Source organism: Gouania willdenowi, chromosome 1, assembly GCF_900634775.1.
Source record: "Gouania willdenowi chromosome 1, fGouWil2.1, whole genome shotgun sequence".
In the NCBI taxonomy this organism is placed as follows: Eukaryota; Metazoa; Chordata; class Actinopteri; order Blenniiformes; family Gobiesocidae; genus Gouania; species Gouania willdenowi.
This window is the reverse complement of record NC_041044.1, coordinates 25,755,129-25,770,481: the sequence shown is the minus strand read 5'-3', so window position 1 is coordinate 25,770,481 and position 15,353 is coordinate 25,755,129. Positions and strand designations below refer to the sequence as shown.

Below are 15,353 nucleotides of genomic sequence, written 5' to 3'. Positions count from 1 at the left end.
GTATTACATTTGGAGAAGGTAGGCTGTAACACTTTTAATCAATTAATTTACAAAATTAATCATGAGTGCATATAGTACTACAACCAGAAAAAGACGGCCTTTCACTTTATACCAAATTTTGACGTTTAGACACATGGCAAAGACAATGGCTTTTCAACCATATTTTCTGGGTGGGTTGGAGTTTCTTACAGAATATACAACCTTATCTTACAAGTCAGTGAAAGTCTTCTCAGTACTATTAGTTTTATTGTTTTTAATAGAGCGGTAAACTGGTTGTAGTTCATTTAAACTTCAAACAATAGAATTTACTCAACGGTTGCAATGACTCCAACCATTCAGTTTTAGTTGTTTAAAAAAGGGCTACCGAAAGGACATAAGTGTAGTAAATTAGTGCATTTGTCTTTAATATGTGACCCCATGGCTTTCTGAAGATACAGACATACTGAAACTTCCTCTGTTCCTTGAGGTTTGAAGGTGGGGCTTAAATAAGTTCCTCTTGATTAACTGTCAACCAAACATAAAAAGCCGTCACTTCATGCATCTGCATCGTCGTCATTGTTAGAAACAGTCTCTTCCTTCTGGACTGTATTCATTGAAGTGAGGATGCCAGGGATCAGGTGCCCGGCCTGTCTGTGGATTCTGTTCTTGACCCTTTCTGGGTTTGGTAAGTTTGATTCTGTTGTCCACACTGGTGAATGAATTATTTTAAAAGTTTTCCATTTTGGAAGAAAACAAAATTCACTAATATGCAAGACACTAAGATACAATGAACTTCCTTTTAGGATAAATCAAGCAAGCATAGAACATTTATTTTAGTTCAAAAACATTGTAAAGAAGAATATTTAAGCAACCAGAACGAATATTTGAACCAATTTACTGTCCAGTTAACGGTAGTAATTTGTGTTTGGGTGTGTAAATTTCAGTATGTATGTATATTGCATTAAACATTTTAAAACATTTGCACTAAGTCTGCTGTTTTCATACAATACAGCAAACTTTTAGTTTCATCCAAATCCTCAAAATACATTACAAAATATTTTGTAAAACTTCTGCAAGCTACTTTCACTTTTAAGATAAGGCCTGGGGGCAGTTGACCTTAAATTGAGATTCTCAAAAGATACTTGCAGTAACAAGGTGTTCTTTTATAACCTGATGTATAACATTCTGTATATGGTATCTAGCTGCACCGATCATAATTGCAATTTTATGCCACACAGATGCGCACAAATTGGTTCGTACCCTTTCAATAAAATAAAGAAAATCTCACAATAATCACTGATAAAACAGTGAAAATAGATCATAACTTGTTGGGCACTGTCTGAAATTTTGATTACATTTGAATGCATATATATGATAATAATAATTAAACTTAAAATAGGATTTCTTTATTATTTTATTATTTAAAGATAACCCAAAACAAACACACAGTATTTGGGTATAAAATAGTGATGTTGATTGATCCTAATCCAACTCTTGACATCTTAATCAATGTATGGCACAATTTGCTGTAAACATGTAAGAGTGACTGCCCTCTATGGGTTGAAACCCTGCTATTACAATTGCAATTTTCTATTGGCTGAGAATGGTGGTTTGTGACGTTTTGGGGACTTTTTACATCATGAACCACCACTGTTGGCTCCGCCCTTTCAATAAAATCTATCACATGTGGTCTGTGGTGAGTAGGTTGGATGAAAATAATTGTGAATAGAGAGGTATAGTGTGTATTGAGTACATAGTTAGCATAGTATAGATTGTTCTTTGGAGATTTTATTGTATAGACTGTGTGTCTTAACTGCCCCAGGAGCCCCACCCATAATTAAGGCATTTTTTAAATTTTCAGGCTCGACGCACGTCATCCAAAACCTTTGGGTTTAGTTACTCTTTAAGTTCACAGGTTGTTTGTTTCCTTGCACAGTCTGCAGTGACACCGTGTATATTGAGCGAAATGAAGGCGACTCAGTGACCCTGTCCTGTGAGGCTGAGCCGAAGAGTCGGGCTCCCATTGGTGTGTACCTGAAACGTGGCTGGCTGCGACCTGGGGAGGTGTTGTTCCAGTACAGCGGCAGTGACTTCACCGTGGCCAACAGTGCTGACAGGAACCGGACCACTGTAAGTGGAGACCCCAGCCAGCACCGCTTTAACATCACCATGTCCCGGCTGAGGCCCGGGGATACGGACAGATACCACTGCGACTTCATTGTGTCTAATCCTTCGTCTGAAGATGAGTCCGTACGAGGGAAGACGGACTACTTCCTGCTGGTCAGTGCTGGTGGGTGTTAAACATGAATCCAGTCGACCGAACAGTCATGTTTCCAGTCCGGCTCTCAGATTTAACACCCGGCAAGATTTTTGGCATGGGGTGCTGATTGTAAAGTTTCGCATGCAAAATTTTACCACATTTAGCAACAAACAATGTTTCAAAAACGTATATGAATTTTGAGATTTTTTTTCTCATAAAAATATAATGTCAGTCAATGTTAAATCTAAATTAAAATGTTAAATATTAAATCTTAATTTTAAATCTAGATTTTAAATCTAAATGTTAAATATTAAATCTAAATCTATATGTTAAATCTAAATCTAAATGTTACATCTAAATGTTACATTTTAATATAAATGTTACATTTTAATATAAATGTTACATTTTAATATAAATGTTAAATCTAAATGCTAAATGTTAAATATAAATCTAAATGTTACATCTAAATGTTACATTTCATTGTTAAATGTTAAATATAAATGCTGAATTTTAAATATAAATCTAAATGTTAAATGTAATGCTTTAATATAAATTTTAAATCTAAATGCTAAATGTTAAAATCTAAATCTAAATGTTAAATGTAAAGCTTTATTATAAATTTTAAATCTAAATGCTAAATGTTAAAATCTAAATCTACATGTTAACTTTAAATCTAAATGTCAAATATGAAATGTTATATTTTAAATCTAAAACTAAATGTTACACCTAAATCAAAATTTTAAATCTAAATCTTAAATCTTAAATCTATAGCTAAATGGTAAATATAAATTATAAAAGTTAAATCTAAATGTTATTTGCTGTAAATCTGGTCAAAAGTAACAATAAAAAATCCCCATATGTCTTTTTAAATGTGGTTTGTTGCTAAATGTGTAAATTATTATTATTATTATTTTAGCATGCACAACTTTACAATCGGCGCCCAATATTTTGGTGGAGCACTTTTCGATTGCAGTAAATTCCACTGCCATTTTAATTATTCTCACACCAGTAGGCTACCTGAATATTTTTTATTTTGATCATTTCTTTCATTTATTTCTTTACATGAACCCAATCAAAAAAGTTGCCTAAAAATAACACACTTAAAATATTAAAAACATTTTTTTTTTTAACTGGATAAAAACTTAACATTATTTAAATATATAAATGCAATATAAAATGTTCACACAAAAAGTGCAAAACTACAACATAACATAAATCATATTTACAAAAGGGATAAGGAACTGCCTATGGAAGCAAAATTAACACAGAAAATTAGAATATGTGCACAAAAATAACTATTACAGGGGTGGGTGGGATATTGTTTTATATTAATATTTCATAGGTCTAGTGTAGTCAAATTAATGTGGCTTAAGTAGGACCATCTACTTTCATGATAAAAATACTATAAGATGATATGTAAGAAGAATACACTTTTTTTTCTTCCTCTGTGTGCGGCGCCCCATGTACCATTAATTATTTTGAACTGGTTTTAGTTCTGAAATATTTAATGATTGTCGGTCCAAATTACTGTAATTGCATAAATGTCAACTCCAGACTGTACAAAAAAAGTCAAAAGCTTAATTTAGTAATGATGAAAATATATACATTTGTTTTCAAGATTTCAGAGAACACATTCATGGCCATACCAGCCTGTCATTGCCCGAACTCGTTAGATCTCTGAAGCTAAGCGGGTCTGGTTAGTAGTTGGATGGGAGACCACCGTGGGGGACAGTCACCCCAGTGGTATTTGTTATTGTGTCCTTGGGCAAGGCACTTCACCCACATTGCCTAGTATGAATGTGTTGGTGGTGGTCGGAGGGGCCGATGGCGCACTGTGGCAGCCTCGTATCTGTCAGTCTGTCCTCGGGCAGCTTTGACTACAATCGTAGCTTACCACCACTAAGTCTGGAGTGAAAGAATAATGACTTAATTCTGTAAAGCGCTTTGAGTGTCTATGATAAAGCGCTATATAAAATCCATTATTAATACTAATATAGGAATAAAATGTAGACAAGAAAAAGGATGATTGGTTTGTTTTACTAATATTTCTGTGTATAGAATGTATTATAGAAGGCCTCTCAGTTGTACTCATCATGTTTTATTTTTAATTCAATTCACTTTCATTTCTATAAACACAACAAAGTCATTTCATGGCACTTATCATGTAAATATAAAAGGGAAGCGCAGATATAAAATGTTCTGTTAAAAAGAAAAAAAAAAAAAAGAAAAAGATGAAATCCGATTGTAGATAAAGCTAAGGAAGTGGCATCAGCAGATACTGCTACACAGGATGTTTTTTACTGATCAGTGTCACCCACAGGAGGCGAAACCTCCCAAAGCCACAACAACTCCAAACATCAGGTATTTATTCACAAGAAGTGGTGTTTTCATGGTGTTATTCATTCAGCCTCATTTCCTAGAAAGGAAAAAAGTTATTGGTGATTCTGTTATTTTAACCGTAAAAAGTGAAAATGTCCTCACTTTGTTTTATTCAAACAATGCCTAGTGAACATATACAACATTGACCTTTGAATTTCAATAAATAAAATAAAAAGGGCCTTTCTCACACCTGTCATCTAAGATTTATGCAACACACTTTGAGAAAAATGCTCAAAGAATCAACTGTAATGTAACACAAACCACTAACTGAAATGTCCTGACACTTTTGTAAGTGTGCGTTAGGGCTGGGTGAATTTGCCTTAAAAAAAAAAAAAAAAAATCTGATTTTTTTAAACAAAAATTTGAGTTTCGATTTGATTTTCCATTTTTTTTCTCTCTCTATACACTTATAGATATATTGTCAAAAGTGCAACTTTATTGCTGTGATTGTCCTCAAGAATGAAATGCATAGAATAATCCCAATATAAAAAGGAAATGAGACTCTGTACTTTGTGTATTCATTGTTTTTATATTAAAGCTGCTTGACCCAATAACTCAACATTTTATAAAACTGAAGATGCATTTCATTAAAAAAGTCGTTCAGATGTTGACAATGTGGCTGGCCAAGGAAACACTCGAATAAGACCAAAATGTAATGTTTGACGTTAAATCACAGAAAACACCATAAACAAAACATTTAGAATCAGCAGTAAACACATTAAATCAACAATAACATGATTAAAAATCTATCTCCCAATCATACGCAGTAGAGAAAATGAGAGCCTTCTTTTCACCATTTTTGCACATTTTACTACTGGATTACCAATCCCACAATGTAATGTGCAAATCACATGACGATTGTGAACAAACAATGGAGTGAAAAACAATCTTACAAGCAGCAATTTGTTTGTGATTACCAGTCAATTCTGGCATTTTTCAAAAAGGTTACCATTACCTTTGGATATATTGATCGATGAGGCCTACACGATGTTGTTATATGTTTAATATTTTTTTAGAGATTGTCCCCAGCAGCTTCACTAGTGTGATGGCCACTGTCTGTCTATTAATGCTGGTGTTTCCAATGACCCGGACATCAGTCAATTTCGTTCCTTCATCACCTTACGCAGATGACTAGATTTATCAACATAATCAATAACCCTGATACATGTCGTAATCAATAACCCTGATACATGTCGTAATCAATAACTCTGATACATGTAAAGCTACAAGCAGCAGACTGCTCCAGAAGCAAAAACATCTTTCTCTCTCTGGCTTCCTTGTTCATCTGTCTAACAATAGCTGAGTTTCCATTACAGATATTTGCAAAATAAAAGCAATATTTCTAAATTTCGACAAATTGTAATTGCATTTTGAACATGTTTGCATTAAACGTTGTTTTGGGCACAGACGCCTCGTAACTCTGCGAGACTTCTTGTTACTCCCAGTAACACTCTGTGTTCCTTTGTTATTTGCTGTCTATTGTGGCAGTAATGTTTTTTTAAGTATAATGCTAAGAAATGTCTGACTACACGTACCGTGCCGTGTTTTCTCAGAGAGAAGTGCTCATGTATGTCACGTTCTGTAACGTGTGTTTGCGGAAAAAGTCTTTCCATTGCGCTTTTGCAACACATTTCAATATCGAAACGTCAGAATTTCTTCCTCATTAAACTATAAAAACTTTTTTTTCCCATTCTAACTTACAGTTCAGAGTCCAGGGGTGGGGGTTTGACACCCCCCCTTTTCACCAGTTGCTGCTCCTGTGTTAACCAACATGACATTGTGACTTTCAGGGTCCTTTGTTCTCTTCTGTTACTTGTCTAAGAATCATTGTCTTCACCTCTCTGTCGACCCCCTTTTATGACGCTGTGTGTGTGTTTACGTATTTGTGTTTCTCCCACTCTACGTGGAGATGGCCCAGGCTGGGCGGAGGTGGAGCTGGTGGAGACCTGTGCTGGAGGCTCCGCCGTGGTGCCCTGTGTCCCCCCACACAGGGCAGGCCCAGCCGTGGAGGGTGTGAGCTTGAAGCGGCAGAGAGGTGGAGCACCAGTGGAGGTGTTGTACCACACACTCCAACCCTCCTCTCCTCCCACTGAGTTCCCTGTGGAGCAGCTGCACTTGTCCTCAGCTCCAGGCCCTGGGGGCCTCACCTACAGCCTGAGCCTCCAGCAGCTGCAGCCCCAGGACAGCGCCCTCTACAGCTGCCAGCTGTTGCTTCCCGGCAGGCCTGATGGAGGAGGACTAGGCAGACGAGTGTTCTTTGTTTCTGTGCAAGGTGGGTCACAGTACGACCTGATCACAGCATTTAGTCAGCTTTATTCCAACCACCACGTTTAATGCTCTAACACGAGTGATGGTGATGATTCAGCACAGCAGAGAATGATGGTCACTAGGGTTGGGAGATGTGGACAAAAATGTATTTTGTCCATATCTTGATATTTTTTTAATACGAGGTGAATCTCGATCATTCTACAGCAATTCTGGGTTAAATTTGCTGATTCAAAATGCCATATTTAAAAGAAATGGTTAATGGGAATAGAAATTTCTTCCAAGCTTTTAAATTGTGAATGATTATGGTATCATGATCAGAATCACTGATACACGTGATTAACAATATCTGGCAAAGAGGAGATTTGGTGCTTGGGAGAGTGTTTGTAATGATTTCCTTTATTTGTTTGGGCAGGACACCGCACATTCATGAACATACACGATACAATGACGTAAACATGTTGGATTTATATTCATAAAATCGCAAAAACGTTGCACTGATTCATAGTAAAAGAAAAAAGACAATCGATGTTATTCTATTTACAATCTGCAGAGATGTATCAGAGAAACGAATGCAGTGTTATCTTAACCATCACATCAAAAACCAAATTCCGATCATTTTAAAATATCATGTGTATAGTAATACAGTGCTGTGAAAAAGTATTTGCCCCCTTCCAGATTCCTGATTATTTTGCATATTTGTTATACATAAATGTTTCGGTTCATCCAAAAATGATATCACCGAAAGACAACGGAAATGAATGAAAGTGATTAAAAGTGTGATAATTATGCAAAAAAAAAAAAAACAGGAATAAGGAAAGGTAAAAGACTGTAGCAGTGTGTTGTAATACTTGTCACGACACTATAAATTGTTTCTTGTGTTTAAAGTGAATTATTGAACTTTCGAAGGCCGACAGATTCTCGTCAGAGTTAAGAAAGACTTGAGACATACTTCCACTTCTTGTAGATATGATCATTTCCTCATCTCTGAGTGGACCAATTTGACTGAAACAGTGTCATTATCTGTATTCTAACATCTGTTGTGTTATAGTTGTGTTGCACTTCCTCTTCATCCTGTGTGTTAGTGTGACCATCAGGAGGTCTCAGATAACGGATCTGCTGCTGTCACAGTATTAGGTCACATGCTGCCTGTGTGTGTGTGTGTGTGATTGCCTAATTTATTATTATTATTTTTTTAAGTTGATTAACCTAAAATAGGGGTCTGCAACCTGCGGCTATGGAGCCTCATGTGGCTCTTTGACTCTTTTGCAATGGCTCCCTATAGTTTAAAAATAAATAAATAAATAAATCATGAATTTGTTATTTCTTGCAGAGACTCCATCTTAATGAAAAAATAAAACATGCCCGCTCTAAACATTAGGGCCAGTATCACTCCTCCTTTGGTCAGCTTGTGCACTACAGTAGCCACTGTGCTCATGGTCCTCCTTCACTCATGTCAGCCTACAGGATGTTCAAGATTTAGTGAGAAAAATGAAACCCACATCGAGCCCAGTGGACATTGTTCCCACTCCACTGCTCTTAAACATTTTTGATGTTGTCAGCCCGTGGGTGGTAAAACTGATATATCTCTCACTTCTATCTGGCTCAGTCCCTACATTTTTTCTTAAAAAGCCTAATCTGGATCCCGGGGAGCATTTAAACTACCGGCCCATATCTAAACTTTCGTTCATTTAAAAAATCATGGAAAAAGTGGTGGCTAAGCAGCTGACATCATACATTGTGCAACATGATTTTTATGATAAATATCAATCTGGCTCAAACTGCACTTCTGAAAGTTTCCGGTGACGTGATGATGGCCGCTGACTCGACACACAGTTTTGGTTTTACTTTGCGTTTTCTGGAGCTGTACTCCAGTGGTTTACTTCTTATATAAATAGAAGAACTTTTAATGTTGCTTTTAAAGATGTAATGTCTAATGTGTCTGACATGTCATGCGAAGTAGCCCAGGGCTCTGTTCTGCAGCCTGTTTTGTTTTTATTGTACCTGATGCCTCTTGGTCGGTTGATCCGTGGTTTTAAAAATGTGTCCTATCCTTTCTATGCAGATGATATTCAGCTGTATTTCTCTTTCAATGATTCTGAGTTTTATCTGGATTCCTGGAATGTGTATCTGCTATCAAAAACTAGTTGACTTTGAATTATCTGCAGATCAATTCAAGCAAAACAGAAACTCTTATCATTGCTCCGGATAAAAAGATCCCTTTGATCAAGAACTCCCTTGGTGCACTGGGCACATCTGTGAAAAACAGTCTCAAAAACCTTGGGGTGGTTTTTGATAAATCAATGTCTTTGGAGGTTCACTGTCATCAACTGACTAAAAACTATTTTGAGATCTGATTTGGACAGCAGATTCCTCACTTTGGAGATATTTCTCAGATGATAAAAACAATCATACACGCGTTCATTTCATTGCGCATTGATTAGTGTAATTCGGTTTTCTCCTGTTTTAACAAGTCGACTCTAAAGAGACTTCAGACTGTTCAAAATGCTGCTGCCAGACTTTTGACCGGTGCTCCTAGAACAGCCCACATTACCCCCATTCTTTCCAGTCTTCATTGGCTTCCAGTTCATTTTCGTATTGAGTTTAAAATCCTAGTCCTTACTTTCCGTGAGCTGCATGTTCAGGCCCTTCAATACATCACTGACTTGTTGTGCCCCTACACTTCAGGGCGCACCCTATTTTTTTCCGTTTGTATGCCTTACTATAGCTTTACCTCATGAAGTTTTTTTCCATTACTATAGCCTGACTAAACAACTGTCACCCCACTGCAGCATCTGTAATTCTCACAAGAAAAAAAAAAGTTTTATTTTTTTATTTTTATGCCTTATTATAGCCTTACCTCAGAAAAAACTCCCATTTTCCCCCTATTTTATGCCTAACTATAGCCTTAACTCAGGGGGAAAAAATAATTTTCTTTTTAATTTTTATGCCGTTTTATAGCTTTACCTCAGGAAAAAAAAAAAAAAATCTATTTTTATGCCTTACCTCAGGAAAATAAAACCAAAAAAAAAAGTTTTTTTTCATTACTATAGCCTGACTAAACAGCTGTTACCCACTGCAGCATCTGTAACTCTCAGTGGTCTCCCATCCATCTACTAACCAGGAGAGAGCTGGCAATAACAGGCAGCCACTTCTGAAATCAGTGTGCTCATAAAGTTTGGACTCGTTTTTAGGGTCTTACGAAAGCATTATCTCAGAAAATATGAATCCTGACTTTTTCAATTTTTATGCCTTAATGTAGCCTTATCTCAGAAATCCCCCTCCCTTTTTGTCTTTTTTTTCTCCCATTTTTATGCCTTACTATAGTCTTACCTCAGAGAAAAGAAACTTTTTCTTTATCATTTTTATGACTTTTTATAGCTTTACCTCAGGAAAAACAATTATATTTTTTTCCATTTTTATGCCTTACTATAGCTTTACCTCAGAAAAAAACTATTTTCTTTTTCATTTTTATGGCTTTTTATAGCTTTACCTTAGGAAAAAAAAACCTATATTTTTCCATTTTTATGCCTTACTACAGGCTTACCTCATGAAGAAAAAATAATAGAAATAATTTGTTATGCCTCACCTCCAAAAAAAAAAAATCCCCATTTTTTAATTTTTATGCCTCACTATAGCCTTAAAAAACTTTTCTTTTGAATTATGCCTTTTTATAGCTTTACTTCAGGAATAAAACAAAAAGTGTTTGTTTTTTTTCATTACTATAGCCTGACTAAACAGCTGTTACCCACTCTGTAACTCTCAGTGGTCTCATTCATCTACTAACCAGGTCTGGCCCTGCTAAGCTTTGGCCACACCTATACTAATGAAAATAAATAAATAAATAAATAAATAAATAAATAAATAAATAAATAAATAAATAAATAAATAAACATTTTTTATGCCTTACTATAGCCTTATCTCAGAAAAAAAAAAAAAAACTTAATATAGCCTTACCTCAGAAAAAAAAATCCCAATTTTTTATTTTTATTTTTATGCCTCACTATAGCCTGGAAGAAAAAACATCCCCCCCCCCCCCCATTTTTATGTCTTACCATAGCCTTAAATCAGGGGAAAACTGTTCTTTTAAATTGTTATGCCTTTTCATAGCTTTACCTCAGAAAAAAAAAAAAAAAAAATTATTATCCTTTTTTATGCCTTACTATAGCCTTACATATAGAACAAAGAATAATATAAAATCAATTTGTATGCCTTACCTCAGAGAAAAACAACAAAACGTTTTTGATAATTTCATTACTATAGTCTGACTAAACAGCTGTTACCCACTGCAGCATTGGTAACTCTTAATGGTCTCCCATTTATCTACTAACCAGGTCTCGCCCTGCTACACTACTGAGCTCTGGCAGTAACAGGCAGCTTTGGCCACATCTGTACTTCTGAAGTTTCTGAAAAAAAAATAAAAAATCCAAAAAATCAATTTTTATGCCTCAGAAAAAAAACTTATTATAGCGTTACCTCAGGAAAAAAAAAAAAATCTACATCTTCGCATTTTTATGCCTTACCTCAGGAAAAAATTTGTATGCCTTTCTATAGCTTTACCACTGGAAAAAAAAACAAAAACAAAAAAAAAATGAAACGTTTTGTTTTTTGCATTACTATAGTCTGACTAAACAATTGTCACCTCACTGCAGCATCTGGAATTCTCAGGGGAAAAAAAAAACGTTTTGTCTTTTTTAAATCTGTTTTTTACCTCAGAAAAAGCTCCCATTTTTTTCAATTTAATGCCTTACTATAGTCTTATCTCTGGGGAAAAAATTATTTTCTTTTTCATTTTATAGCTTTACCTCAATTATTATGCTAAAAAAAAAAAAAATGAAAATCTATTTTTATGATCTTCCTCAGGACAAAAAAAACAAAAAAAAACAGGTTTTTTTCCATTACTATAGCCTGACTAAACAGCTGTTACCCACTGCAGCATCTGTAACTCTCAGTGGTCTCCCATCCATCTCCTAACCAGGAGAGAGCTGGCAATAACAGGCAGCTTTGGCCACTTCTGAAATCAGTGTGCTCATAAAGTTTGGACTCGTTTTTAGGGTCTTATGAAAGCATTATCTCAGAAAATATGAATCCTAACTTTTTCCATTTTTATGTCTTACTATAGCATTATGTCAGGGAAAAGAAACTTTTTCTTTATCATTTGTATGACTTTTTATAGCTGTACGTCAGGAAAAACAATTATAATTGTTCACATTTTTATGCCTTACTATAGCCTTACCTCAGAAAAAATTACTTATTATAGCCTTACCTCAGAAAAAATAAACTTATTATAGCCTTACCTCAGAAAAAATAAACTTATTATAGCCTTACCTCAGAAAAAAAAAAAAAAAAAAATGTAGCCTGAAAAAAAAAATCCCAATTTTTAAAAGATTTTTATGCCTCACTATAGCCTTAAATCAGGGGGAAAAAACGTTTTAAATTGTTATGCCTTTTTATAGCTTTACCTCAGTAAAAAAAAAAAAAAATCTTGTTCATTTTATAGCAGTACCTCATTAAAAAAAATCTACAATTTTCCCATTTTTATGCCTTACCGCACAAAAAAAAAAAATCGACTTGTTTTCTTTACAGCTTGAAAAAAAACAAAAAAAAAAAACAAAAAAACACGTTTTGTTTTTTGCATTACTATAGCCTGACTAAACAACTGTCACCCACTGCAGCATCTGGAATTTTCAGAAAAAAAAAAAAAAGTTTTATTTTCAATTTAATGCCTTACTATATTCTTATATCTGGAGAATTTTTTTTAAAATTATTTTTATGCCTTACCTCATGAAGAAAAAAATATAAAAAAATAAATTTTTATGCTTTACCTTAGAAAAAAAAATCCCCAATTTTTATTTCATTTTTATGCCTCACTATAGCTTTACCTATGGAAGAAAAAACATGTTTTTTTCCCATTTTTATGCTTTACTGTAGCTTTACCAATTGTAATTGATTATCAATTACAATAGTAATTGACCCCAATCCTGGTTAGAGGTGTAGTTGCTCTACCACCTCAAAGTGACCGAAAACTGGACAACTTGAGTTCATTAAGGAAAAATGTGGTTGACAAGACAACCTTAATGTTGTTGTTGTGAGGTTTGGGGAGATTTAGTTTGAGTTTCTGTTCTTTTTTACTGAGCAGAATAAATGAAGCTCTTCTTCTTCTTCTTCTCATCCTCAGGCGATCAGTGCGGCTGCTCTACGTACTCCTCCCTGCTGTATGTTCTGTCCTCTGCTGTGGCCGTCCTCCTCCTGCTCATCCTCATTGGATTTGTGCTGCTTTATAAAGTGAGTGGCAGCACGTTGTTGTTGTTGTTGCTGCTGTTTTGATAAAGATCACCATCACAACCTGCATGTTGGCATGAGGTCTACAGTTCCTCTGTAGCTCACCACAAAACCACAACAGTTTCAAAACGGTCGTGCACTCTGACGTCTGTCAACATGTTTTCCTCTTAAAGAACAAACACTCAGACTGGTTTTTGCTTGAGAAAACACGTGAAATGTTGTAATTGTGACAGATAAACTTTGCACTGTGAAGTTTCAGGCTGTTCTACAGAAAAGGAAAGAGTTGAAAGCTTTGATTTTAACACAGGAAATCCAGGCTGTTTGTTCACTTTCTGATTTGACTTTGTTTCAGGGAAAGGCTCGCCGCAGCGTGCAGCCACACCCTCACGCACCCATCTATGAGGAGATGGTTGGGGTGCAACAGCCACGTAAAAAACTGGCCTCTTGCCATCTGGACGAAATGCAGAACTCTGAGTACAGGAACTGCTCGGTGAAGAAATCCTGCCCTGAGAATCCTTATGAAACACCCAGAGGACGAAACATCAACTGAACAGCTGCAAAGTCGTACCCCTCCTTCAGATCATGTGCAAATACTGGATGTAAATTTATAGAAATGTCAGAATAATGAAAAACAGTATTTTGGAAATGTAGCCAGTTTTCAAAGAAAGGCTAAGTCAAGCGATGAAAATGATGCTCAATACCTTACACTGAGTTTGTGGTGGTCAAAAGTTTTCGTTACAGTTTTCCCAACTTCATACAAAAAAAAAAAAAATCTTAATGTACATATACTGCTTTGATTCTAACATATTACAGTTAGTTTCATGTCACAGATTTTAGTTCTACCACAGGTGTGTAGTATACATTTTTCAGTGAAATGTTCTCAAACTTTTGAAACTTTAGGTTGGTTCTTCTTTACAATGTAAATGGTGAAGCAACACTGCGCCCAGCAAGGTCATGTATGGTACTGCAGCAAAAATGAGGTAGAAAGCCGAACGTTATCATGAATTTACAAAATGAAACAACGCGTTGACGCAAATTTTTGCAGTCAACATTATCAATTATGTTAGTAATCACTTTTGCATTATTGTATATGTTACACACATTGTGGTTGGTGTGTAAGTAACTGGTCATCAGTGTTTATGTTGACTAAAAATATTTGTCAAAAATGAGCTCAACTACATTTTTTTTTTAAGTGACACCAACAAGATTATGAATAACTTAAAAAAAAAATAATGTGAATGAAAACTATGTCAAAATAAAAACTAAACTATAATGTTCACTTGGGATGAAATCCAATCAGAACTAAGTTTCTATTTTGAAAGAAAAAAAAATACTATTCTTGCGTATAAGATGGATCAAGAAAGTGATCCAGAATTAAGTAAACTGATATCAAATCTATGGATATTTACAAATATTAATACCATCCCATATCAGATTGATCAATGGTAATTCAGTACTAAAAATATATATCTTAAACTCAATATGCTTTATATTTTAGGTCTTTAGTTTACTAAAACTATCTGAAATAGTTGTGATGACTAAAACAAAGTTACATTTTAGTTAAAAGCCTATGACTAAAACTAAATAAAGACTTACTGTCAAAATTAACATTCATTGATAAGCTGTTGCTTTTTGAGGGAAGTGGGTGTTCTTTAGGCAGCTAATGTAATGGGAAGTCAGAGAAGACCAAAGTGAAGTAAATACAACGTAAATGCATTTTCATCTCACATTTGAGAATAGCAACACAGAGTAAACCTTACAGCAGGTAATGGGAACAGGAGAATGAAGCTCACGTATTGGTCAGTAAATAATTGGGTGTAAACGACAGGAAAGCATTGATAGGTGTAGCAATGCTTTTTTCAGTCTATTAGTATTATTTGAATGAAGTGTGCAGATTAGTTTTCCAATAGGTGTATGTGGTTCTTTTAAAATGCATGAGTGCAACAAAATGAATGTTCAAACTAAATTTAATTCAAGGTAGTGAATCTATTTGGATGTTTTGTTCCACCAGTCCATTCATTGTCTATCATTAATGTGTTTGCCTTCTAGATTATAGCGGAATATTGTTTTATGGCTACAAAGCTTATATGTATGTACAGTTGACACTTTAAATGATATTGTTATTGGCTCTAACTACATTAAATTTAAGTCCCTGTTTGTAACCATTTCTCTACATATGTTCTCAGAA

General features: G+C 34.9%; 1 protein-coding gene across 2 annotated transcripts; it reads left to right on the top strand.

Annotated features, from left to right (window-relative positions):
* The first annotated feature begins 506 nt into the window (after window positions 1–506).
* cd7al (cd7 antigen-like) lies at window positions 507–13,975 on the top strand. Of its 2 annotated transcripts, none has more exons than XM_028460143.1 (5): window positions 507–664; window positions 1,916–2,269; window positions 6,537–6,890; window positions 13,062–13,168; window positions 13,518–13,975. In XM_028460143.1, exons 1-5 carry the CDS (start codon window positions 604–606, stop codon window positions 13,713–13,715), a joined length of 1,074 nt encoding a protein of 357 aa, XP_028315944.1. In that variant the 5' UTR covers window positions 507–603; the 3' UTR covers window positions 13,716–13,975. The 2 variants fall into 2 exon arrangements, with proteins under 2 accessions (XP_028315944.1, XP_028315935.1); XM_028460134.1 differs by having other exon boundaries at window positions 6,528–6,890.
* The last annotated feature ends 1,378 nt before the right edge of the window (window positions 13,976–15,353 follow it).